General features: G+C 45.9%; 1 protein-coding gene across 1 annotated transcript; it reads left to right on the top strand.

Annotated features, from left to right (window-relative positions):
• Positions 1-297: 297 nt before the first annotated feature.
• On the top strand, positions 298-24780 carry LOC144108548 (galactosylceramide sulfotransferase-like). Its single transcript, XM_077641759.1, has 4 exons — positions 298-636; positions 5577-5888; positions 24091-24336; positions 24658-24780. Exons 1-4 carry the CDS (start codon positions 298-300, stop codon positions 24778-24780), a joined length of 1020 nt encoding a protein of 339 aa, XP_077497885.1.
• Positions 24781-26934: the final 2154 nt, after the last annotated feature.

A 26934-nucleotide genomic window follows, 5' to 3' on the forward strand; every position in this document is an offset into this window, starting at 1 on the left:
TGAAGCCATCTAAGGATAAAGGAAGGTTGTTTGTGGCTGCAAAATATCAAGATGACTGAGTAACGCAGATAAATTCACAGACACGGTGGGCATCAGTAGTAAAAAGTGTCGCCAATTAAAAATATGTTAGTTACGTAACCATTTTTCCGTTACAAAACAAATCAGCAGGCACATGAAGGTAACAAAAAAAATTTGTCTGAGATCTCCATCTTTCTGGCCGATGTCTGCCTTCGTTTCATTATATTTATCAATCTTTTTTCTTGTCTACGTAGGTCGTGGCCAAAATCCGTTGCCTCCATGCAACCTCCTCCGTGTTCCGCAATAAACCGCAGCGTCTGTTTCCTGAAAATGCACAAGTGCGCCAGCTCTTCAGTGCAAAACGTGCTGATGCGCTACGGTGAGGTGCACAACCTCTCGTTTGCGCTGCCTTCGCGGGGTAACCTCATGGGGTACCCGCGGCCTTTTGTCCGGACCATGGCCTCCGTAGGGAAGCCGCCGTTCGACATCTTGGCCCACCACACCCGATTCCAGGAGGCCGAAATGCGAGCCGTGCTACGGCCCGACCCAGTATTCGTGACCATCGTGCGCGAACCGGCTACACTGTTCGAGTCCCTCTATTCGTACTTCTTTTACGACGTAAGTACTGCCTCAGCCACCCTAGTGCGTTCCATACATCTATTTGCTTCTGGCCCCATTTCTTCTCGATAGGTAGAGTGAATAAAGAAAGTGGGTTGTTCGTGTTCATTTCTTCTCGATAGGTAGAGTGAATAAAGAAAGTGGGTTGTTCGTATTCACAATTCGTTTGACCGCAGATGTTTATGTTTTAGTGTCTATGTTTATGTTTTAGTGTTTAAGCCATACTTGGTTGCCGGTCCTCTCGTGTATCGTGCTTTCTATACTTGTGTTTCGAGCTTTGCACAGCACTCCTTTGGCTTAATACTGAGCTCTTTCTTACTAACCGGCTCGCTGTTTATTGCAGAAATTGTGTATAGCGCGGGCCATGTTTGCCGGCGTAAGTTGATAACGCGAGGACCAAGCATTACCGCTTCCATCTGCAGCTGCCGTCACAAGCAACCCGGATCATCCGTGTAGACCACCTTTTAATGGTGTATTGAGGTAACCAGTGTTATACTGAACCTGACACGCAACAATCATTATCATTCACGCAAGTGTATTTGAAGCCCGACTTTTACACTGACCCGTTCACCCCTGCTTTACAGCACTAACGCACTAAACTGTCCATCAGCCTAATGTCAGTATGTACGTCTGGTAGCACTAGGCAGCATGAAAAGCTTCAAAGGATTACCAATCGTTTGTTAGAGAGGTCAGTGTGCGTGCATTAAGAAAGCAAGGCAAGTTATTTTTGTAAAAGGAAGCTGTACGTACAGAACGCTACCAAATCTACAAAGTTTTCCAGGGCCAGCCCCGAAAAAAAGGGCCCTCCTATTTTGATTTGGGCTGTGTTGGTGGGGTATCGCGCAGGGGAGTTATTTTTCTCTTGGAAGGTGATTGACGACATCGTTAAATTCAAGCTTAATTGTGTATAAAAACACACGATGCTACCCTTGCCGCGGCGGCCGCGTTCCGATGGAGGCGAAACGTAAAAAGGCGCCGGAGTGCTGTGCGATGTCACCAGCAATTAAAGCAATTTTCCAGTGCCCTCAACCACAACACCTTTTTCTTTCTCCTTCCACTCTCTCCTTCCTCTGTTCCCTTTCGGCACGGCTCGGGCGTGCACAGAGATGTGAGACAGTTACTGCGCCATTTAATTTCCTCAAAAAGCAATTTTAAATCTTTCTAAGCAATGTTCTTTAAGCCTAAATATTTATAATTTCATTTGTTTGATATTTTATATACTATTGACGCATTATTTAGTAGGTCAATTGAATTTTGTCTTTACGCGCAGAAAGGTAATGAGCGCCCTCGTGGGACAGGCAGAGTTTTCACGCTCAGGGCTTTCTTGCAGCAGTGCAGTTATGTAGGAGTCATGTTGTACAAGCCATGATGAATTTTCCGTGATAGATGTAATGATGCGATCGAGTATGCCGGTTTTTTTCCCGCTGTTGTGAGCACGTTTCTGCTCTCTAGAAACATCTTTAAAAACACCGCAACATTCAAATAAAGCTGCAATGAAACCATATAAAAAATAAAAAATGCACCTGCTTAAAATTTACAGAATTGAATAACGTTTAGCGAATAAAGGCACACCAACTTTCGTTTTTCTATAAGAAAACGAAGCATCCATGTAGCACAAAGTGGGTTGTGAGTGGGGCAATGTGGGTCCGATGAGGTGGCACATGTGAGCCCCTGTGGGGGCAGTACAGCTTCTGCGGCGAGGGCCCAAGTCGCCCTCAGAAGCATGCCCACAAATACACTTATTGCTTCTTTTCAAGGGCCGATGCAAGCAGCTCACGTGGAGCTGCCCACATTCGCCGCGCATTGCTCAATGTAGGCCGCCGACCTAGCTCCCCTCAACTGTCCTACTTTAGACAGCGGTGGGAAGCCTCTCAGGGTGACTTACAATACCGACGCCCTTACAATACCGACGCTGGACCGATGCGGGTTTTACAGGGGCAAGACCCAGTTGGGCAGTTTGTCCAATGTCAGCCCGATCTAAGCGGCTACCTCTAATCGTTTTGAGTACTGGATCAATATCGGCCACATCAGCTGATCACCCTGAGCCCGCGTTCGGCGAAGTCGAAGCAGCCGATGTGTGTGTTCCCAACTCTAATGATATTAGAAAAGCCACAAGTAATGCAGCCCTGGCAGGATGGTGCAGGTATTCCTTCGCATGGTCTGGTCATCTTACGCACTTTTCGGGAGTGTGAGAGCCAAAATCACGTTGACTTTCATAATCGAGTGAAGATGCTTAGAATTATTAAACAAATGATCTATAACGGAAAGTTATGGGCACGCGAAATGCGAATGAGCGAACCGAAAGAAACAATGCGCAACCGGATAGAAGCACAACTACGTGTTTAGCCCTGCTACGGTCGATGAAGGGCCAAATGGGGATTTTCATCGCCAGCCCCACTTCGGTTTGCCGCGTGTTTTACGACGTAGAGACCGCAGTTACGAAGAATTTACGCTAAAATTGTTTCCGACAAGGCACCGTCTCGCTGGGGCTTAATCGAATTTTCCCCGCATTTATGGTGCATCAGCCCTCAAGTACCTTTTGCATATAACTGATGTGGGCTGCATGCGGTCACGCCTGTTTTCGGAACCCGCCAGGACCGATGCCGGGCCCGCAGCGGTTTTGTGCGAGTAGCGGCTTGGAGGAGAATTTTCCGGTGTAGAGACCACATTTTCTTTGCATATGCTCTCAAGTACCTGCCAAGGGACCGGTGTGACCCGTATGTAGGAGTGTTGTCTGTGCTCTAGCAACGCTGATATGGAACCAACGAAAAGCAACTATGGCAGTCCTGCTTTGTGATTGTTCTCTTAATCCCCGAAAGAGGCCGACGTAGGAATTAGAATGGATGTCACAGTTTTCTTCTGAACTTTCTAAACAGGTCTCTGTAAGAAGGTGAAAACGAATACGCTGGAACACCTTCCGTTTTCATGCTTGGAACAGTATTGTCAGAGCTACATCTTGTGGTATCTCGAGAATCAGAATTAGAGGATAATTCGAAAGCAGGAAGTCCTCGTTACGCTTCTCAATCTTTTTTTCCAGAGATCAAGAGAGACCTTTTTGGCGAAGTGATGCAATACCTAATTATTCTTATTTCAAAAGGAAGACCTATCTGCGACGAAAGCAGGACGCAGTGGCGCCGCTCTCTCCGGCGATGGGCTTCAGTGCGGAGTGCGGCTCAGGAGTAAATCTAACCAAAAGTGTTCGTAGCAGGCTTATTACTTCACAGAGCACCTACCTCCTTCGTTACCAAAAGTCAAGCGTATTGTATAGAACAGAACGTGTAAGTGCAAAACGTTATTTCATAGCCATTGTCTCTTTTCTATAACAGTTCGTGGTTGCCGGTAGAACTCCAGCAAGCGCACTTTGGGCCGACACGATGAACTTGTTACTACTTGCATATAAAGGAAGGCAATAGTCTTTGTAATTGAAACTACTAATTTTTCACTTATGAAATTTTTCACTTATGAAAACCATAAAAATTCTCTTTGCGTTCCATAGTTTTCAAGGACAGCTGACTTTCTTTTCATGCGCACAGAACGTGGTATTTTAAAGAAAGATAGGTTTCGAAGACACTCTTTACGGTTTCACACTTTCTTTTTCATTATATTCTAAGATGTAATTTCGTATTGTTAGCTAATCTTGACCCCGCAGGTGCAGTGATAATTAAGAAACCTACTTTGAAGTGATTTGTTTAGGTGCATACATTTCGGCTGCACCCTTAGCGGTTGCCTTCACCCTGCTAACGTCACACATTTATGTTGTTTTGTAGGTTGTGATTAAGTGTAAACTCTCTCCTCCCAAAAGGTCTGTCTTGGATTTTAGAGAAGAACTTGCAGCAGTGGACGCCGCTTTTTCTGCTTTCGAACCTCTGCTTAGGCACTCTCGACGGTGCTCGAGAACAGGTTTAAGCGTTCATAGTATAGTGGGAAACAATCTAATGCAACAAGCGCTTTCGGATTGTTTCCAGTTTCCTTCAGGTGACTTGTAAAAGGAAGGTTCAAAAAATGCGCGTTGGGGTTTTTCTTTATTTTGGGAGTGACTGCTAGCTTCAGAAATTACATTTTTGGACAATTTTGCTTAAGCCTCCGTTCCTTATATAACAAGGAAAACCATCGGTAGACATTTTTGCCGCGTTGATTCTTATCGATTCTGGAAATTGTTAAGAGGTGTGCCGTGTACTTGTGGAGAAAAAAAATACCTGCAATAGCTGCATTTGTGCCTTCGTGTCGAAATTGAAATTTTGTCTAGATAGCAGCAACTTCCTTACGAGGGAGGTTATAAGCCTAACACATTTTTCGTCGCCTGTATCTTAGGCAAACACGCATTTTTTCTCATGCGTTGCATAATACGCTTTGTTGGTGATTGCAAAGTTCAAGCCCACTAAATAGAGACGCTGCTCATGCTGCGACGAGTATCATAATTTTTTGTTCCGAAATATTCGAAACATCACAGAAAACATTTTGTGGTTAGCCAAGTAAAGAGCTTGTGCGTAATATATAAAATTGCCAAGGAAATTAAAAATATAGAATATTGCCATGGCCCGCGCAATCACCCAGCCCTTGTGTCGCGATATCTGATGTCGCGTTAGCAGTTCAAGGTTTCTCCAGGGGTGTGAACCTCTGGGCCCTGAATATTATCCAGTGCTCCGAAAAACTTTCTTCACCAACAAAATTACCTTCAGTGAGCCTATGGGGAAAGCATTTCAGTCCAATAAGAGTTATGGTCCCTCCGCTGGGTCTACATTATTTGTTGAGACGTCTAGTCCACTAGGGTGACAGCTGCAGAAACAGCAGAAAGTAGTCGCACAGATGTAGAAGCTGCCGTTGCGAGCGCGCTTTCTCTTTCCGCGTCCTGCCGAGCAAGCAATGCATTCTTTGTGTGTCTCCGATGCGCCGAGCATACGTCTCGGTTTATATCTATTCTCGCCTTTCTCTCCCGACAGAGAAGCTTCGGCATCAAGCTCGAACAACTTCCAGACGCCGTGAGACACGTATCGAAGAAGCATCGCCTGCGGACGTTCTTCCCAGGACCCGGTCGGGGCATCCTGGGTTTCAACCAGATGGCCTTCGACCTCGGCTTTGACCTCACGCAGGAGCATAACTCCTCGGCCGTGGATACTTTCATCGACAAAATGGACGCCTTGTTTGATCTCGTGATGGTTGTCGAACGCTTAAACGAGTCTTTGGTGCTCCTCCGAGACCTGCTTTGCTGGGAAATGGACGATGTGGTCATGTTTAAAATTAATGCCCGCCGGGTGAGTTCTTTCTTATACACTTTCAGCAAAAAAAAAATAATTGCCGTTGAAAAGAGTCGCAAGGCAGATGATGCGCGATAGCGCTTGCTTGCTGTGCGATTGCAGCATGTGCCATGCATGAAGGGGTGTGCACTGCGTTACACTTCGGGGAGGTATACTCCCAGACGTGAGTCATGAGCTATATACATGGGATGATGAAGTAATCGCGTTTCCATGGGCTGGTAGTTCGTGCCGAAAGGCTATGTGCTGTGCCCGTCCCCTCCTGTTCTTCATATTCCCGGTGAACGGGGCTTCAAAAACGCTTTCTGGTGGCTTCGAACTTGCGTTCTATGGGAAGTTGCACCTAAGTGGCTAGCGGTGTAATATTTTTTTTCGTATTAACGAAGGCAGTTTTTCGGGCCGTAATGTGGCGCGAACACCGCCTAATACGCAAATATTATTTGGCGTTTGGCGATTGGCAGTAATAAATGAACATTCGACCTAAGTTTGCGTGGCCTGCCACCATCCAATGTTAAGGGAAGCATACTATGCCACGTAAATGCAGCTGTAACACACTCCGTTCTTTCTGTCGCCAGAGCTCATTCGATAGACTGCCGAGGCCGTTAATAGTTATAATATAAGAATTGTAATATTTGCAATAATTTATTTTGTCACCGTCAGTAATAATACAGGACAGACAGGCCTGTCTAAGCCTTAGGATAGCTTGGAGGACAGTGCCTAAAAAAAAAACAGTGACTGAAAAGCATGACTCACGCTTATATAGACGAAGAAAACAATAGAAAAATAAACATGAAAGAGAGCACAGAAGAAATCAGCAAGTCCATTCGAAAAAAAAAAACTGAAAAGAGCATACAGGCGCAAAATCTAACAAGGCGAAAAAGATTGCACTAATCCTAAAACTAACTTTTCCAATCATTCTTCAATAAATCTCTCAGCTTGCCTCTAGTGCTGGTCGTAAAGATTTCATCCGGAAGTTTGTTAAGAGTAGCCGGAACATAAGCGCAACGCCCAGCAGCACCATACCTCGTGTTTTACCGAGGAACAATGCAGCAGGTATTCCTTTTTAAGTGGTCTCGTCGGGGTAGTTTCCTGTTTAAATTCACTGTACCAATAGTGCTTCAGGACTACAGTATCAATGAATAAGGATTTGAAGTTTGGGAGCGCTAGTTCACGGAAGGAATTTTTAGCTGACAAAATGCGCTGTAAGCAACTATTTTCAGCATATTCTTTGAAATGCTGTCGATCCTGCACGCCCAACGATCCGAGCAAAAGGCACAGATGGTATTGCCGTATCTTAACACACTGTACGAAAAAGCATGTACAACCGTTTTTTTTACTGATAAATTCCCAAAACTTTTGATATTACACAACCACGCCACTAACATAATCGCCACTAACATCATCATCATCATCATGTAAATTTATGTCACCGCAAAGGAAGACACTCAGGTGAGGTAATGCAGCAGTCAAGGCGATAGAAAAAAAAAGACACAAACTACGCGTGACAGCAAGCATGAAGCAAAAAAGCGAAAACAAGAAAACAGCGAGAACAGCGGTAAATGACAACAGCCAGAACAGGCAACCTACATATAAATAACTAATGCAACACTAAACAAAGAAATGAACACAAGAACGACCGATAACAGCCAAGTGCAGCATATAGCAAAATACAAACAAGAATAAAGCAAATACTAATATGAACGAATATGAAACCTCTGAACTACAAGTTAGAAATACAATCATACACAATAAGAAATGTAATTAGTGAACGCGTTACAGACAATCAGGCGTGAGTACACGGTATTAAAGAAATAATATTAATGAAAACAAGTAGACGTGATGAACAATTAAGGAGAAAAAGAAAACAATATAATACAGGTGCACATGCACAAGTGTAGTAAAGACAAAATGCATGAAAGGGGAAGTTATGTATGAGGAAAAGAGTGCTCAAACTGGAACGTCACGGACATCCAATATAAAGAAAGGAAATTTTCGAATATATCAAGGTGAGGACAAAGAGAATTAAACAACTTTTGCATTCTGTCCAGAGGGGAGAGGGAGTGCAGGAGCGCAGAAACTTGGAATGGTCCGAATCCCCTTAGGCTCTTTCGCGGTACACGCAAAAGGATACGCGCTAGGAGCTGAGGGCATTGAATGTGACCATGAAGAAGTTTATACAATAAAATTATATCTGTCCTCACACGACGGCAGCTAAGAGAAGGAAGCTGCAGTGAGTTACTCCGTCTGAGATGAGAGCTGGAAGTTTTGCAAGAAAACCGATGTTGAAATATGCTTAAAATCTTTAGCTGAACTCTATATTTTTTCACAGTTCGACTCGCAAGTGCAGTTACAAACAACAGACGCATATTCCAAAAGCAGCAAGCATATGGAGAGGTAGAGCTTTAAGAAAGGAAGTTGGGCTCGAAACTAATTCGAAAGCCTGCAGATGAAGCCGAGTGTACGCATAGCCCGTAGAGAAATGCGCTCTGTATGAAAGGAGAAGCAGAGGCTACGGTCGAAAAGTACACCGAGGTCATTAATTTCATCAACCCTGGGCAGCGGCCTACCATTCACAGAATAAGAGTAGAGAAGACTGCGTTTTACGCGTAAATGAGACAACCTTGGTTTTAGATGAATTGAGAGTGAGCCCATTCTTCAAGTACCAATCAGAGAAGGCGGATATGCCCGATTGCAATGACAAGCAATCGTGAAGAGTATGTATTGCCTTGAACATTTTTATATCGTCCGCAAAAAGGAGAAACGTGGAGTTTTTGACCACGGAGGAAACGTCATTGATAAAAACAGACAACAGAAGCGGGCCTAATACTGAGCCCTGAGGAACTCCGCTAATTGGAGTGTAAACAAATGAGGTCTGTCCATTTACACTGACAAAGCTGGACCGATCAAGAAGATAGTTTCGCAGGAGGGCTACAATTGAAACGTCGATCTCAAACTGCAGAAGCTTTTGAATAAGTAATGAGTGAGTAACAACGTAGAAAGCTTTGTTAAAATCACAGTACACAGCGTCTACCTGACTCCTCTGAAGGACTTCAGCTGATTTATACGTCATAAAACTCACAAGGTTAGTTGTAGTAGAACGACCTTTTATGAAACCATGCTGATGAGAGACCATGATGAGAGACCAGACACAAGCGGTAGTGTTCCATCCAGCACGAGCATCCAGCCGGCGACGCGAGCACTTCGTCGTCGTTGGCTTCGGGGCTGGTTCCTCTTCTTCATTCCAAGTGCCCCGGCGGAAAGAGGGAGCCATCCTGGCGACTCAAGGAGAGGAGACTACGAGGGGGCTATAATACGGCTTCAAGCGGCTGACGTGAACGACGTCGCGGCCACGGCGGCGATGGTCCGAAGAAGGTGTCACCGGTTCGATAATGCAGTTGACCGGTGACGTACGCTCCAAGATGCGGTAAGGGCCGATGTGCTTGACCGAAAATTTGGACGTATTCGGAACAGAGAGCCAGACCAGTGAGCCAGTGGAGAAGTGAACCGCGGGCGTGTCTTGATCGGAAGCATGGGTACGGAGACCTTGACGTTCGGCGGTGAAGGAGCGAGCCAACTGGCGGCACTGCTCAGCATGGCGGGTGATGTCAGAGAGGGAAGCATATTCCGAGCTGTCGGGGTTGTAGGGAAGGATTGTATCCAACATACAAGAAGTTTCGCGTCCAAATAAAAGAAAGAATGGGGAAAAGCCGGTGGTTGCTTGAGAGGCGGTGTTATATGCATAGGTGACGAACGGAAGAACCTGATCCCAATTGGAGCTGTCGGAGTGAATGTACATGGCGATCATGTCCCCAAGAGTACGGTTGAAGCGTTCGGTGAGGCCGTTGGTTTGAGGGTGGTAAGCAGTAGTGGTGCGGTGGACTGTGTGGCGCGCAGCGAGAAGCTCGTGAAGAACTTCAGACAAGAAAACACGGCCGCGGTCACTGAGAAGTTCGCGAGGAGCGCCGTGACGCAGGACAAAGTGATGAAGAAGGAAGAAGGCTACATCGCGAGCAGTAGCCGCAGGTAGGGCAGCGGTCTCAGCATACCGAGCGAGGTGGTTCAGGGCGACTATGATCCAGCGATTCCCAGCGGTCGTGAAGGGAAGCGGCCCATATAGGTCGATGCCCACACGATCAAAAGGGCGAGCCGGACACGGTATTGGCTGTAACGGGGCAGTCGAAGGGCGAGGTGTCGACTTCCGCTGCTGACAGGCCGTGCAGGAGCGAACGTAGCGACGAACGAAGTTGTACATGCCCCGCCAATAGTACCTCTGGCGTAGTCGCTCGTACGTTTTCAGCGAGCCAGCGTGAGCGCTCCGAGGATCGGCATGGTGGTGTTCACAAATCTCAGTGCGGAGATGTCGGGGAATCACGAGAAGCCACTTGCGGCCATCTGGACGATAGTTGCGCTGGTACAGAAGACCGTCACGAAGGGCAAAATGAGAAGCCTGGCGACGAAGTGCTCGAGGGAAGGAGGCCGTAGAAGGTGCACGAAGTACGTCGAGCAACGATGAAATCCATGGATCTTGGCGTTGTTGATGGGGCATGTCTATGGTAGTGAGCGCTGCGAGTAGGGATGCAGATATTGGCGAAGAGGGAGCAGGAAAGGGCAGTGGGGAGCGGGACAAGGCGTCGGAGTGCTTGCGGCCCGATCGGTAAACTACGGTGATATCGAATTCCTGAAGACGGAGGGCCCAGCGGCCTAGGTGCCCTGAGGGATCTTTGAGTGAAGCCAACCAGCACAAAGCGTGATGATCGGTGACGACGGTGAACGGGCGGCCACATAAGTATGGGCGGAATTTTGTTAGAGCCCACACTACGGCGAGACACTCCTTTTCCGTCACGGTGTAGTTCGGCTCAGCCTTGGTGAGGGCACGGCTGGCGTACGCAACGACGTATTCAGGAAATTCGGGCTTGCGCTGGGCAAGGACAGCCCCGAGGCCGATTCCGCTTGCGTCGGTGTGCACTTCACTAGGGGCACTGGGCTCGTAGTGTCGAAGGATAGGTGGTGAGGCGAGAAAACGACGGAGCGCAGCAAAAGCGTCGTCGCAGGCCGAGTCCCACGTAGACAGGTCGGCGGGACCATTAAAAAGTTTCGTCAGGGGCGCGACGATGGAGGTGAAATTGGGAACAAATCGGCGAAAATAGGAGCAGAGAACCACAAATTGGCGCACTTGTTTTGTAGAAGTCGGTTTAGGGAAGTCAGCGACAGCACGGAGTTTGTCAGGATCGGGCAGGACGCCGTCTTTGGAGACGAGGTGGCCGAGTATTGTCAGCTGCCGGGCACCAAATTGACATTTTTGAGATTAAGTTGAAGGCCAGCATTGGTGAGGCAGCTCAGTATCTGGCGCAAGCGCTTGAGATGCGTCGGAAAATCGGGCGAAAACACGACCTCATCTAAATAGCAGAGACAAACAGTCCACTTCAGGCCGCGCAAGATGCTGTCCATCATTCGTTAAAACGTTGCGGGAGCGTTACAGAGGCCGAATGGCATCACGTTGAACTCATAGAGTCCGTCAGGGGTGACGAACGCCGTTTTAGGACGATCGGACTCAGCCATCGGGACTTGCCAATAGCCGGAACGGAGATCCAGGGAGGAGAAGAACTCGGCGCCTTGCAAGCAGTCAAGGGCGTCGTCAATACGGGGTAGCGGGTAGACGTCTTTGCGCGTAATTTTGTTGAGCCGGCGATAGTCCACGCAAAATCGTATCGAGCCATCCTTCTTTTTAACCAGGACGACTGGGGACGACCAAGGACTGTCGGAAGGTTGAATAATGCCGCGTTGTAGCATGTCGTCAACTTGCTCAGTTATGACGCGGCGCTCGGGAGGCGACACACGGTAGGGGCGCTGACGGAGAGGAGCATGGGTTCCGGTGTCAATGTGGTGCTCGACAGTGGTCGCACGGCCCAAAGAAGTCGACTGGTGGTCAAACGATGAGCGAAACTGGTTGAGCAGGGCAAGGAGCTCCGCGCGGTGAGCAGTGTCTCCAGTTGGCTCGCTCCTTCACCGCCGAACGTCAAGGTCTCCGTACCCATGCTTCCGATCAAGACACGCCCGCAGTTCACTTCTCCACTGGCTGACTGGTCTGGCTCTCTGTTCTTAATACGTCCAAATTTTCGGCCAAGCACATCGGCCATTACCGCATCTTGGAGCGTACGTCGAGGACTTAAGCAGGGCGATGAGTGCGCAGTTCGTGCCCCCGGAACTGCGGCTGCTAGTTTTCCGAATCGGCGCGGACGTTGCGACGCCTCATGGGCGACAATGAGCGGCGGCGAGGCGAAGGCGAGCGGTGGGAAACGTAGGGCTGGCGACCGTGCTCGCGGTCAGGAGAGGTCTCCTTAGGTTGTGGTCCGAAACGTGGGCGAAAGGTACGGTCTGCATCAGGGTAGACTGGCAGAGGGTGGACAGACGCATGCAGAGTACGTCGACAGAGGCGCGCGACGTGGCCCGGAAGACCGCAGGCGTAGCATATCGGTTGATTGTCAGCCGTGCGCCAAGGGTTGTAGGTAGGGGGCGTGAAGCGGGTCCGTGGAGCAGCAGGCGCAGGCACCACTTGAGGAACGTACGTATCAGCCTGCGGTCCCGGTGGTCGCGCGACAGCCTCGGCATACGTGAGAGGCACGGGAGGGGGGGCAGGCGGCACTTCAACTGGAGGACTGTAGCTCAACGGAGCAGCAACAGGCGGTGGCGGGGTCGGGGTAAGGCCGACCTGGGGATCCAAGGGGGCTGGTTGTGGAAAAGGAGGGAGGGCGTCAGCGACCGCCTGCGTGATGGTATGCCGGATCTCAGCGCTGAGGGGGGTCGGTGTCTGATGTTGGCGAGATAGGAGCGAGAGCTGCCGGCCGACCTCGTCCCGCACAAAGTCTTTGATGGTAGCAAGTAGATCTGGATTGATGGCCAGGCCGGAGATGGAGTCGGCAGGCGGAGGAGGCCGACGAGCGCAAAGATGTTGCTTGCGCAACTCGTCGAAACTATGGCAAAGGGTATACACCGAGGTAACGGTGGTGGGACTCTTCGCTAACAGCAGCTGAAAAGCATCGTCATCGATACCCTTCATGATGTGTTTGATCTTGTCAGCCTCGGACATAGCCGGATCAACACGCTTGAAGAGGTCTACTACGTCTTCAATGTAGCTGGTGAAAGTCTCATCCGTGTGCTGAGCTCGGACGAGCAGGCTTTGCTCAGCGTGCAGTTTCCGCACTGCAGGACGGCCGAAAACCTCCACAAGGGTGCTCTTTAGAACGGCCCAAGTGGGAATGTCGGCCTCGTGGTTGCGGAACCAGAGGTTTGCGACATCGCTGAGGTAGAAGATGACGTTGGTAAGCTTGACGCGGTCGTCCCAGTTGTTGTGGCGGCTCACCCGTTCGTATGATTCCAGCCAATCTTCCACGTCCTGGTCGCTATGGCCGCTGAAGACAGCGGGGTCGCGCTGCCGGACGGCACCGGAGCAGATGACTGGCTGCGACGTGGCGGCGAGCTGTTGACTGGCCTTGGTAGTGGACATCGGGATGGTGCGGCTGCAAAGGTCCACGGTGATAGTGAAAAGGGGAACACAGCAACCTCCACCAAATGTAGAGCGGTTTATTGGCACGATGGAAGCGCCGGCTACGAAGACCTTGGCACAGGCAATCTACGAGGCAGAGAGCCGAGAGACCAGACACAAGCGGCAGTGTTCCATCCAGCACGAGCATCCAACCGCCGGCGCGAGCGCTTCGTCGTCGTTGGCTTCGGGGCTGGTTCATCTTCTTCATTCCACAGTTATTAAATATCGTGGTTAAAACAGGGACGAAGGTACTACTGAAGGCTTTTATTATGGCGTCTGGAATGCCATAAGGTCTAGGGGACAAAGATGGTTTCAAACACTTAAGACTCTCACTTACCACCTTCTCGTCAAGAAGAACGGAATTAGGTGCGCCAGCTGGAAGGCATACGGAATCGCAACGTGGAGATTTGTACACGGAGGAAAAGTGTTGAGCAAAGCCGTCAGCGACATTCCGAATTTCATTACCATGAGAGTCAACTAAGTGAATATGACTATCAGATTTATTCGAACGTTTGCGAACGTATCTCCAGAATTCAGTTGGACGATTAGAGGCACTATTCTCTAAATATTCAAGATAGGACTCATGATCACGCTTGTACAGGCGTTTGCAAAGGGAACGCAAGCGGCGAAATTCATCTGCTCATGTATCCAGCCCAGGGCGTTTCACTTTATAATGGGCCCGCTCCTTAAGTTACAGCGCTGTTCTAAGTTCCTTGGAAAACCAGAACGGAAACTTGCTACGAGTAGGAGTGTGCAGAGGTATGTACTGGCGCATACCATTGAAAACTATTTCAGTGAAGCGACTGACTTGTTCGTCAACATCGCTAATTTCGTTTAAAACGGACCAGTCGACAGAAGAGAAAAAACCGAAGAGACCAACACAGTCGCCAAGTGCATAAGCAACAAGGGGGGAATTCCCCGCACGATTTGAATTAGCAGAAGGTGGGACAGAAACCGAAGCCGTTATTAGAATTGGAGGAAGCAATTTGTCACAGCGAGTAAGTGAGATGTCAGATGTCGAGACTCGAACGTTTTCAAAATTAGATAAACAGATGTCGAGAACATTACCGCGACAGTTTTCAATTAATTTGTGTTGCTGCAAAGTGTTAAATGCTGTGAAATCTAAAAGCAGGTTGCACTTACTAACTACATAATAATTGTTGTGAGAATATGTAAAGGTATTCCAGTTAATACCTGGAGTATTAAAATCCCCTAAAATGAGTTGTTTGTGCTTGCTATGAGAAGTGATAACATATTCGATAGAATGTAGTACATCATCGTAGGTAGAAGGAGGCAGATTAGGGGAAATGTAGAAAGCTGCCAATAAAAGTTTTTGATGTCGAGTTAAAGTGAGCTCTAACCAGACAGATTCTTCGATGGTTTCCAGGTCGGAACGCCTAACGCACTGCACGGAACTGTCAATAGCAATGAGCCCTCCCCCTCCCTTTTGTTTAGAAGCTGATTCAGGGTGGTCACTTCGAAAAACAGAATAGTTATTAGGAAAGAAGTCACCTGAGCTAACTTCGCTAGACAGCCAGGTCTCAGTAATTACAAGAGCCAAATAACAAGAGGCTAATACATTGGAAAAAATACAGGTCCCTTAGTCCGAAGACCTCGGGCATTTTGGTAATATATATCCAAGTTAGGGTTGACTGCAATCAACCGTCAGTTCGGAAGGATGTAACATACCATCCAGGTGCTTTCCACGAAGAGCCTTGAAGATGCAGCCCGTAGGCCACATCGAAGGGTCAACAAGCTGACCGTAAAATTCCGCGCTGACTGTGTGGTAGAAGGACGAGTAAGAGTAATATTTCGTTTTCACTGCCGGCAGGAAAGGGGGTGACGTTTACGGACTTCAGATGGTTCGTCATATCAGCCGACGTTGTCTCAGGGCAAAGCTTGGAGACGAAAATAGCCTTCGGGCGCTTCTGAGGTCTGGCGACTTTCAGACTGGATGAGCTCGACGAGCCAGTGATGGCTGGGCTTCGGTGCTTGTTCTGCGCCTCAGGCGAGTTAACTATAAGTGGGGGAACAGATACAGATGTCGGGCAGGTGGCCAAATCAACGGGTGCCATCCCACAGTGAAGGGCAGCAGAGTAGCTCTTGGATGGCTTGAACATACGGGAAGGACTGCTCGCGGACAGGGGCTCGACGAAAGGCGGATCACGCTGCGATGAAGCAATGCGCCTCGCAAGCTCCTCGCGTAGGCTGCGAACATCAGCCCGCAGAGAGGCAACGACCTCGGCCTGGAGAGCGAGCGCCCGCGAGTTGTCACCATGGGGGCGCTCATTCTCCTCCCGCAGCTGGGCGACCTCGTCGCTCAGAAACGATATTCCCTGAAGTGCGTCGAGGAGGAGAGCCCGAAGCGAGGCAAGCGCGCCGTCAGGTTCGCCCGTCGGGGAGGAAGTGAGGGAACCGGTCGGGTCGGTCGGGTGATGGGGCTGGTGGGCCGTGGAACAAAGGAATGCAGCCGCTGACACGCCACCGTCGCTAGGCTTAGCACCGCCGCAAGACGACATACACAGATTGCACATGAATGGTAGCGAGCCGGACTTCAAAAGCTGCAGCTCGTCGTCACTTTAAGTGGCACACTTCGCGTGTACACGTTTGTTGCAGTCGGCACAACGAAAACACTGCTGCTTACCAAAAAACGGGCGGGAGCACAGCACACATGCGTCCTTACTGGGCGCCATGTTGTTGAATAATAATAATAATAATAATAATAATAATAATAATAATAATAATAATAATAATAATAATAATAATAATAATAATAATAATAATAATAATAATAATAATAATAATAATAATAATAATAGTATTCATAATAATAATAATAATTCTTTTATTGCGCCTTACATGACACTGAAGACCGGCAGTAAAAGGTGCCTTATAGGACAGGTTAACAAGGCCGGCGGCCCCCCTATACATTTCAGTGCAAGGCATGGCACATTACATACAAAAAAAGGAAGAAACTGCAGAAACTAATAAACTACAGATAAAAACTACATAAAAGAAACACGAGATTATACACAAGAATGCATGATTCAATTCGTTTTCTGATATTTTTGTATCAACAAGCAGAGTCTGCGTCTGGAGCAGGCAAGAGGCAGTTTAAATAACAGTAAACAGGAATGGAATGGTGATGAGTTAGGTAATGAAAAAAATTATATTCATTGCTTGTTGGAGCAATGTTCAAAGAAATAAGTAAATCTAGAATGAGAAACGCGACAAGGCAAACATAGAAATGGCAGAGAAGCTTCTTACCGTGTAATAAAATACTTGCGAAGTTCTTTAAATGCCATCTTTTCAAACTGAATATGTGCATAATCAAATCTATTTAACAGTCTGGGTAACTTGTTTTGTAAAGTTTGTAGGCCAAATGTTCTTTTCAAGGTTCTGACTTTCCAAATCGCAAGGATGCTCGCCGAAAGGTGCGACTACACTAAGGAATGCAGCAAGAGTGACTATTGGACCTTTTTCTTAACCCGTAGCCACTTTTGAAAGGACAAAAACTGAGCCACATGACTGGGGTACAGAATAGCCAGACTCCACCACACTGTCTTCAATTGATCAGTTTATACTGAGGGCGCGATATTATATACGCTGAAAAATGTGGGCGTGAATACAAAATAATACCAGAGGGCTGCTGTGTTCGCTTTGTTCACGCAACCTTTTCCTGCCTATACTACACGTAGTGTTTGACCTAAAATGTCCTGAAATTTTTTAAGGATAGGCCCTTTGAGTTAGAAAAGCGCTTTTTTTTGGCTTAGCATTGTCAGCGATTTAGGGCTTCAGAATTCCGCTAAGACGTGCTAACAGTATGTTAGTAGCTCATATCGAATATGTGACTGTCAGTACCCTTATTTATTAAGAGGCGTATAGCCCATCGTAACTAAAAATAATAATAATATTAATTGGTTTTTGGGGAAAGGAAATGGCCCAGTATCTGTCTCATACATCGTTGGACACCTGAACCACGCCATAAGGGAAGGGATAAAGGAGGGAGTGAAAGAAGAAAGGAAGAAAGAGGTGCCGTAAAGGAGGGCTCCGGAGTAATTTCGACCATCTGGGGATGTTTAACATGCACTAACTAACATCCCACAGCACACGGGCAACTTTGCGTTTTGCCTCCGACGAAATACGGACGCCGCGGCCTGGTTCGAACCCGGGAACTTTGGCAAAGTCGCCTAGCAGCCTAATCACTGAGCCACCGCGGCTTGTCCATAAGAAATATCCATATCAGTTTTTGGAATTTCGAAGGCTCAGCTATTCTCGGTGCTGTGGCCCTGAAAATTTTGGATATTTGTACGGGTATGCGTGCACTCGATGTGTTGCTTTGCCTGCAAGCTTTTAGAAAGCGCATGTAATCTGGCCCGACGTAGGCAATAATTGTTGCTCTTCAGTATAAAATTATCAGCTGCAGTCAGTGTGGCGGTGCCTGTCGGATCTATTCTCCTGTCTTATTGAGTTGGTTGTTTTCCTTTCAAACGTAGCGAGTAGCGCAGGCTCGCGGAAGTGTTTTTGTGAAGTGCAATTGTAATCACATTTTTGAGGCTTCTTGGGAAGGAAGCTTTAAAAAGAACAGTACGCACGAAAAAATAACTGATTTACACTTCAGCGAGAATTCCTCTTACGACATAGTAAACATGACTAAGAACTATCTTCCATTGTCATTGCCTACATTGTCATTTCTCTTCTTTTAAGAGCCTTAGCTCTTACTACTTACGTTTGTCGAGGACGTGTCTATCTGCGATGAAGGTCAGATTGACGAAAACAGTAATTACACCATGCGAAATAGCAGCAGTGGGCGCGTAGCGCCTCAAATGATGCCTGCATTTTCGATCCGGGATAAATATCGCGACCACCCGTTTGACGCGCAATGTTCCAAGTGGCGTCAAATGACTTGGCATGTTCCAGCGGACAAAAATACTAATTGAGATGAAGCCCAAAATATGTGTGGGAGTCTCACTGACGACCATTCGGCTCCCAAACCATGCATTCCGAGGGCATTCTTAAAGCCATTACGGCCGAACCGCTTGTCGCACGGTGTTGCGGATGATGTGAAACCCTTCGTCGTGTTGATGCACTCGTTTATAAAATTGATTAATCCATATAACAATGAATTATACCGGATATAGCGAAGGTAGCTATAAATCGCAATAGCAGTGCAAAATTCATGAGGTAGGTGGAAGGGGCGTAGCCAGGGGGGTGGCTTATGGGGCTTTAGCCCCCCCGAAATTTTTTTTACTGTTATATACCACCGACCAAAACAACAACCGGTGCTTGAAATCATGCTGCATTTTGTCTACAATATCTTTTTCAAGCGCAAAAACACATTTTGGCGCGAACATTGCGAACACAGGAGTCTACAGAGCGCATGGATTTGCATTCCGAATTTTTATGGATATAAATTTCTCATAAACTTTTTTGTTTACATAGCGAAGCAGAAAAATCAATGCAAGTTAAAAAATCTGTTTCATCAGGTCCTTAAACGCGTAATTAGGAAAACGTAGGAGTATGCATTAGCCATTAAAAGCCCAGAAATTTCGCCGTTTATTGTAACAGTTAGCATCATATGATCAAAGTTATCATGCGAATGCGAAAATTACGAGGACATGAAAAACCAATTTGACTGACCTTGTTCATTGAAACCCCGGTCCACACGGCGTTTCCCAAAGAACACTCTCGGATATTGGGTAGTTCAACTTGTCGCATCATCTGTGGCTTTCGTTTGCACTTTTATTTACTCTTTTGGCTACCTGATTTTACTTCTTTTTTGAACCAAACCGATACCCTCCGTTAATTTTCGGTGCAGAAATATTGCTGCCGCTTTGCAGGCAGCTAAAATACACATATTCGTATTGATTTCTGCATTCTACCTTTATTATTCTATCTATATGGTGCTGTCGCGATTGCAATATGGCCCAAACACATATCACGATTTCTGCGATTATAGCTTTATTCTTGCAGGATAGTATGTCTTTCTATGCATAAAGGTTACTATCTGTGATTGCGCCGCATTTTTATTTGGCTTTATTCGGTGCAATTACTTACAGTACTCGACCGATCAGAGCTGCGCCCGCACAATACATTAAGATCAAGGACAGCGTCACTGAGGCATTTTGCTGGCCGTTGCGTATGTACAAAAGTGTAAACAAGGTTCTTGAATGACAAATATTCTTCAAAATATTGGTCCTCAACTTGATTATTCATATCAGAGACATGTACTACTTCGCTGGTTTCCAACTGATATACATCTACAATTCATGAGACATTTTCTTTACTTACAAAATGGACACGAAAGATGGAAGCGTTGATATTAGTAATTTCTGCCACAGTTTTTGGGACATACGAATACATTATTTTATGAAAAATACATAACTTGCTTGTGTTCACAGTGCGCAGCGTTCAATATTTAGTTTGCAGCTTCTAATGCGCCATAGCAGTGGCAATGACAATGTAATTATGATTAACGTATTTGATCCCTCTACAAATTCTATAAGGAAGAGGACGCGCTGCAACATGAGCCCCCATGGGAAAAAATTTCGGGCTGCGCCACTGGTAGATGGCGCTGCCTGTGTTTTAGAAGGGATGGTTCCGGAAAGGAAACATCCGCGGATGTTTGGATATGGTCTTCTCCACGTTTGCTGACCGCACCGATGTAAACACTTGAAGCTCCCGTAGATAACTCTCTTAAGTTGAACGCTGAAGCTATGTTGGAAGAGAATGCTTTTCCATCGTGATAGTTAATAAAGTGAACTGACCTTTGTATAAAAAGCTATTTAAAAAAAATGATCAGCCACAACTACGGAAAACGCTTCATAAAGATACGCGTGTACACGCGCACATGAAAAGGGAGGCAGAGCCACCAGAGTTCAGTGAATTTCGTCGCGATATTTCTGACGTATGCAGTTTTTAGCACAACTGTGATGACTGAATAATATATTCACAATGCTGGCACATCATACTGGGGTTCTCTAGAGGCAGCGAGGAGTCCAGGAGTAATATGCTGTGCAGTGAAGCGTAATTGGAGAGTTGTAAAGAAGGTGACGGATTGCATACGAATTTAAATTGTGGCCTTTTTTATAAATTTTTTGTGAAACATGTAGGATTATTCCTGCACCTTTCGAACTGATAAAGCTCTGTTAGATAGTTTCATGATCATCACGAACTAAATTTTACAGAATGCGCAAAAACGCTTTTTTTTGAAGCCAGATTATAAAGGCCTAGGTCTCAAAATAGTAGACCGTCAGCATGTACTGGGACCGAGAAAATTTGTACCCTAGTAACGGGTCGTCTCGAATCAGACCAAATAATATCCGGTTGTACGTGGGAGGAGAGAACACCAGAGAAATCCAGTTTTTTTAATTACTCGCGCCACACAAAACAATAAAACAAGAAAACGGTATAGAGGGATCTAGTAGGAAATGAACAGAGAACCAGGACGAACACAAGAGAGAAGAGAGGACAAGGATGAGCTTAAAAATTTTACAGAGGAATGAGAGTTGTCAGAACAATAACGGATTTTAACTGAAACAACCCAAGGAGAGCCCAGTGCTAATTTTTACGGAACCACCTTAAACGCAAAAAAAAATCTATTGCATATAAAGGTGCACTAAACCAAGCTCTCCAACGCTGACAAGCGTGAAAAAGTATTCTTGTGTAATAAACTGAAAGGACGAAATCAATACAAAAATCGGGAACGTTGTGTGAAAGCGAACAGTGAAGTCTCCTTTCATTATTATTTCCAGATAATATTGCATTTTTGTTAGCAAAAACAGCCCTTCTAGATTTAGCCTGATTTTGTGGGACAAAAATTTGAGCGTAGCGCTGCTGAGTTGAAATGCGGTGTTTTTAACGATATACACTGTATTTCTAACCAGTTAATAGAACGCCAAAATGGATGGGCGGCACGCATGCCCGGACAGCTGCGGCATGTTCAGTTGCACTGTACAGGTACTTATAATGCATAAAAAACTGTACACTGCTTAACCCTTTTTTCTGTGCCTCTCTGACTGGACATAATTGCAGCGCATAAGCGCTATTGTTTAGGAAACCATTTTTTTTTCATTTCTAAAGGATTAGCTCGAAGGTGTTTCCAAGACTTCTATGCGAGTCTTACATCTCTTAATAGGTCGTTGCGTTCCACTGTGCTTGAAATCATGATTTATCTCAGAAGCAAACGTATGAGATTTTATTTCAGCACTCGGTATGGCGAAATTGAGCCGATAGAGGGGAAAAGGCGAATAAGCCGCTGGTCTCATACAGACCAGTATTTCTGCGTCATTCGTGATTCATCTGGCAAATAGTTTCTTCACGCCTGTTTAAGTTTTTTTTTTGCCTAAAGACAAGAATAACCTTCATAACTGCCTTTGTTTATATGGTTATGGTTGGTAATGCATAGTTGCAAAAAAGCGTAAAAAGACAAACAGATGAAAAACGCACGGAAAAGCGCGAACTCACCTCCGAAACTTCTTTCGAGGCTAGAAAACGTATAAATAAGGAACACAGCACAACCGCATCCTGTACTCATTCAATGAATGAGAGCGTTAGGTCACAGGTCAACAAACTCAAGGGCAGCGCTTATCCACAGCATGCAATCGTACAGGCTTGTTGCAGGTTGATAAGATGGGCCAAGGTTGGGTTGAGGCCCAATGCCATGGCGACCGAGAATTGCAGGTTCACAGTGCCACCATACGTGCACAAAATGGCGCATGTATTTAAAAATTTTTTGGGTGCTACAACGTGGTATGTTCACGTTGTATTTTCACATGCCGGTGTTTTCAGCGCCTGAAAATTTGGCATTGATTTGTTCTCAAATGCGTAGCCAGAAGAATGATTCTGGGGAAAGGGAAAGAAAGAACAAGTGCTGAATCAAGCACACAGGCCCGGTCGTTTCTTGTGTCGGGGTAATGTACAAGATGCCGTTGTCATTTGGTGTTTCATACATGGACCAGACCGGCCGATGTAATACTGAGAAGATATGAGAACAAAAATAACTGCTGGGCGGGGACTCGCTTTATGACCTACAGAGGCTTTGCCGCACTTGCAGTAGCACCCATAAAAAGAAAAAGATCGCATGCACGCCGTTGTGTGCCACAGCAACCATTCTTTTCAGGCATCGTGACCAGCCATTCCATGAACTTATGGAAGCCTTCCACTCAACATGAAGGAGGCAAATTGTATTAAACTTCACTAGGGTTGCCAGGTTGGGAATTTTAATTTTTAGACTATGGTTTCCCAAAACTCGGCCTCCGGTGTAACGCTCTCTGGGTACATTTGGCTTCATCGAGCCGGGAAGCGCGACGGCCCGTCGCGCTCGACCCGGCGGTAATCTCACCCGCTTTCGCCGCAAGCGCACACGATATCGTTGCAGTGCTTAGACGGGATTCTGACTTAGAGGCTTTCAGTCGTAATGGAGGAAAAACGCTAAGGCGCCCGTGTGGTGTGCGATGTCAGTGCACGTTAAAGATCCCCAGGTGGTCGAAATTATTCCGGAGCCCTCCACTACGGACCTATTTGTTCCTCTCTTCTTTCGCTCCCTCCTTTATCCCTTCCCTTACGGCGCGGTTCAGGTGTCCAACGATATATGAGACAGATACTGCGTCATTTCCTTTCCACCCAAAACCAATTATTATTATTATTAGACTATGGTTTGTTCTATTGCTTCAGGTCTTTTTAACACCAGGCGAGAGATCATTCATTCGTAAAAATGATTTTCCTGTTTTGGGGTTTTGGCTCCTATTTATACCTGTTCCTGTTTTGTATAATGTTTAATTTCCGAGACAGCGCTTGTACTTTTGTGCTTTATTGTGAATTTGTTACATTACGGGCTTTTTCAGCTATGAATGGATATAATCAAATTGTCCACCTTTTTGCCCTTCGATGGTTCATTAGATTGCAATGGTGCCTGAAGTTGAGATAGGAATATTCTGGCGGAAACCTACCTCTAGGCTTAACTCTAAATATATGACTGCTCCTCAAGAGTAGGGCAATATTGAGTGTTGTAATATTGCTGAAAATATTTAGTCACTAGCGCAACATAACCGGATAAAAAAACAGAAATTAGTGGCCTAATAATCATTTCGATCGCAAATTTTTGATTACACTAATGCCGTACGGAGGCACAGGAAATACTAAAACAAGAAAGGAAGGTGGGAAAGTTCTGTGCGAATACGGCCGCTATGATTCCGCTCCACGTATTCTTTGCGCTGAGACTTCATTAAATGCCACTGAAAATTATCAATACAATTTTTTAAGCTATCTCAAGAAAACTTGAACGATTAGTAAAGACTAAGTTACCATGTGTGTCATCTGTTTTGTAACATCGTGCGCGCACTAGGATCCGTAACGCCAGTTTGTATATTCTGATATGTGCCATTGTTTAATGGTACTTTCAATTTTATGATATCATTCGAATGGACAACGACTAACTGAGCGATGCAGAGGGCAGTGAGACTCGTGCAAATATTGGCAATATGTGTAAAGACGTGCTTGGGAAAAGACGGTGTCGCAACTGTTCGTTCGTTGGGAGGTATGTGCGCTTTCTGCATGAACTCTGCATCGCGAATGTGCCTTGAATAAAAGGTTACTAATATAGATGAACTAGCAAGTTGAGCTTCCTGAAGCTAAATTTTATCAACTGCGTGCACGCAGAGTGTCTTCCAGCGTCCGCCTGAGGCAAGCCTGGCGAACGAGCTTCGCAAGCTAAACGCAGTCGACACCCGACTCTATGAATACTTCGCCAAGCGTTTTGAGCAACGCGTGAAGGCCTTCGGTGCCCAGCGCATGCAAAGTGAACTGAAGCTGCTAGAACAGAGGACCCGGTATTGGTACCAGAAATGTGTCGCACGGGACAACGAGTCCGATAAGAGCGGCAAATTCTACATCTACCACTCCCAGGTGAGCACAGTACTTGGATGGTGGAAAGCAACACCAAACACTTGTGTGTATTCAAAGGTGGGCGAACCTGTATTGCCAGAAAAAAAGCTAGAAGGGCAGTTTGGGATACGTCGTTCTTGCTGATGAGGCAAAAGACGGCTAGAAAAGTTGTGCAAAAACTCTGAAAACAGCACATCTCCGAAAGAATTTTTTTTTGCTCATTGCACATGGCCTCATTCTTTCAAACCAGAGAAAAATGTCCAGAAGACTCGTGACTATAATAGCTTTAATGCATTGTAGAATCGTCGCTGTAACCCCAAATATTCCACCTCCTCATCGCAGGTGCTGACATATGAAGTGAAGGACACGAGCACCAGCCTGTGCGACCTCATGACGCTCCCCGAGATCATCTTCACGGGGCGCCTTCGAGTGAAGCAACTTAAACGAATAGCGACAATCCGATGAGAATTTGACATTGGAATATGTCATTGAAAAATCGCTTTTAACATTATTATTCAGCGGAGGAAAGCATGAACTACATTTTTACCGCAGCATAGCGTGCCATAGCATCAGATGCTATGCACCTGATAACGTGCTACTGCCGCTAACGTGCTCTGCGTACATGAGCCCTTTACCGTACTTAGCAGCGTCTATAAATAGCACCCTTGCATTTCTGACAAAAAGCATTTCACAATAAAACACTGACACTTTTTGCGTTAAATGAAAAAATCGACCCTCTATAAAAGGGTGTTTGAATTGATCAAAAATTCATCATGAAAACGGGAACAGGTGCTGTTTGAAATCTCGGTGCCAACCCTATGCTTTTCGAATTTTAAGGTATTAGAGAAAATTACAAGCAAGCTCTTGTTGCAACTTCTACGAGGCCCACCCGTACAGCGACGACTATCAGTATATGCCTTGAAAAACCGCAAGAAGGCCAAGTCAGTCCATCACAGAAAGTAGCCGTACAAAGACAGAGAGAGTATTAAGCACGAAGGTGCACGTGTTGCCATGCAAAGTCATATGAAGACAGGGAAACGGCTGCGCATGGTGCTAGAACTGCAGTGAGCTTTCCTTATAGCCACTTGCTTGCACATTCTAGCACATATCTTTGCTTTCTAATTATAGCCATGGGCACTGAGGGGTAGTCCCAGGTGTTTTGTTTTCTTCAGACCTATGAATGCAGAAACGATGTTTTCAACAGTGAAATTATACCCCCAAGAATATATGATTAGAAAGACAATACTACTGGGTGCAAATTGTTACGGCGCTGAATTAAGATCTCCTGATTAAGACTGTCGGGGCATTGTGCAAGTACAGCATCAAACTTAGATGACCTGCGCTGAGATATGTGAACGGTAAAAACAAGACAAGAAAAATGAATGAAATAATGATGCAATAAAAATGGCCGAAAAACTAAACAACAAAACTAACGCCACTTTAGCGAAGGAGACAAGCAATTAGTATGTAGCTTCATTTTATTTATTTTGCTCTGAAGATACAAAGTGCATTAGAGAGAGGAGGGCTAAAAGAATACAAAGAAAAGATCCGTAAAAATTCAGAAATAAAGAAGACAACAGGAACGCTTAAAATTTTTGCATCTGATGCTGATAAACGCAGAGGTACAAAAGATACAAAACACAATCCGCACGATGGCAAATATATATAGTAGCACGGCTGATCTTCGGAGTAGTCAGCATTTTGATTATAACGCAGACGAAAAAAGTAAAATATTAAATAGTGTGCTCCCGCAGGTAAAAATAATTGTAAATATATCACAAGAGTCCGTTATGAAAAGCACCCCTGAATTTTTAAGGGGATCTGACTGTAATGCCCAATACAGCAGTGAATGCTTAACAAAAATAAAAGCGGCATAGAGGAAATAGAGCCCGCGCACATGCTTTCTGACCACAAACAGTAGCCACAGCTGCGCAGTTGTGATCGCAACAAACGTACGTTACCAGTATGTAATGCACCAGAGAAACACAAAAATTACAAAGATGGCGCACAAAAATCATTCTCATAAAAATGAGCCTATGTTTGCTCGTTTTTGTGACCAAACTAGAAGTTGACAGCCATCATTGGTAAATTGAAAAGTATAGTGAAAATAAACATAAAAGCTGCGTCCGTCCGTGCTACATTTATTATCCACATTACGTATTAATCTGTGAAGCACCTGTCTCCCAAAGATTGTGGGCGGGGTAGTCTCTATTGCATTGAACAGTTGAGTGGTTAAAAGATATTTCTTTTGAGTTTTAATTTCCGAAGAACTGTTTTAAGCTCATACGCTAGACAAGCAGAAAACCAAATATCACGTATGAGCGGCATTAAAGCAAGAGTATATTGCATGGATAAATTTCCATGCCTCTAAACCGCAGATTTTTGTCCGTCCGGGCACCCTACGCGGAAAATGGACAGTTTTGATGGCCAGTGCACCCTATTGAGAAAATGGACAAAGCAAGACAAATGTCGAAATGTGTGCCGTATTTCCTCGATTCTAACTCGTAGTCAGTTGTAACACGCATGTGCTTTTCAAGCTCAGGAAAAAAATCGCTCAGTGCTCAATTGTAACAAACACCAGATTTGCATGCTTCCCGCACAAAGACGCCAAGTGACGAG

This window comes from Amblyomma americanum, chromosome 10, assembly GCF_052857255.1.
Source record: "Amblyomma americanum isolate KBUSLIRL-KWMA chromosome 10, ASM5285725v1, whole genome shotgun sequence".
NCBI lineage: Eukaryota > Metazoa > Arthropoda > Arachnida > Ixodida > Ixodidae > Amblyomma > Amblyomma americanum.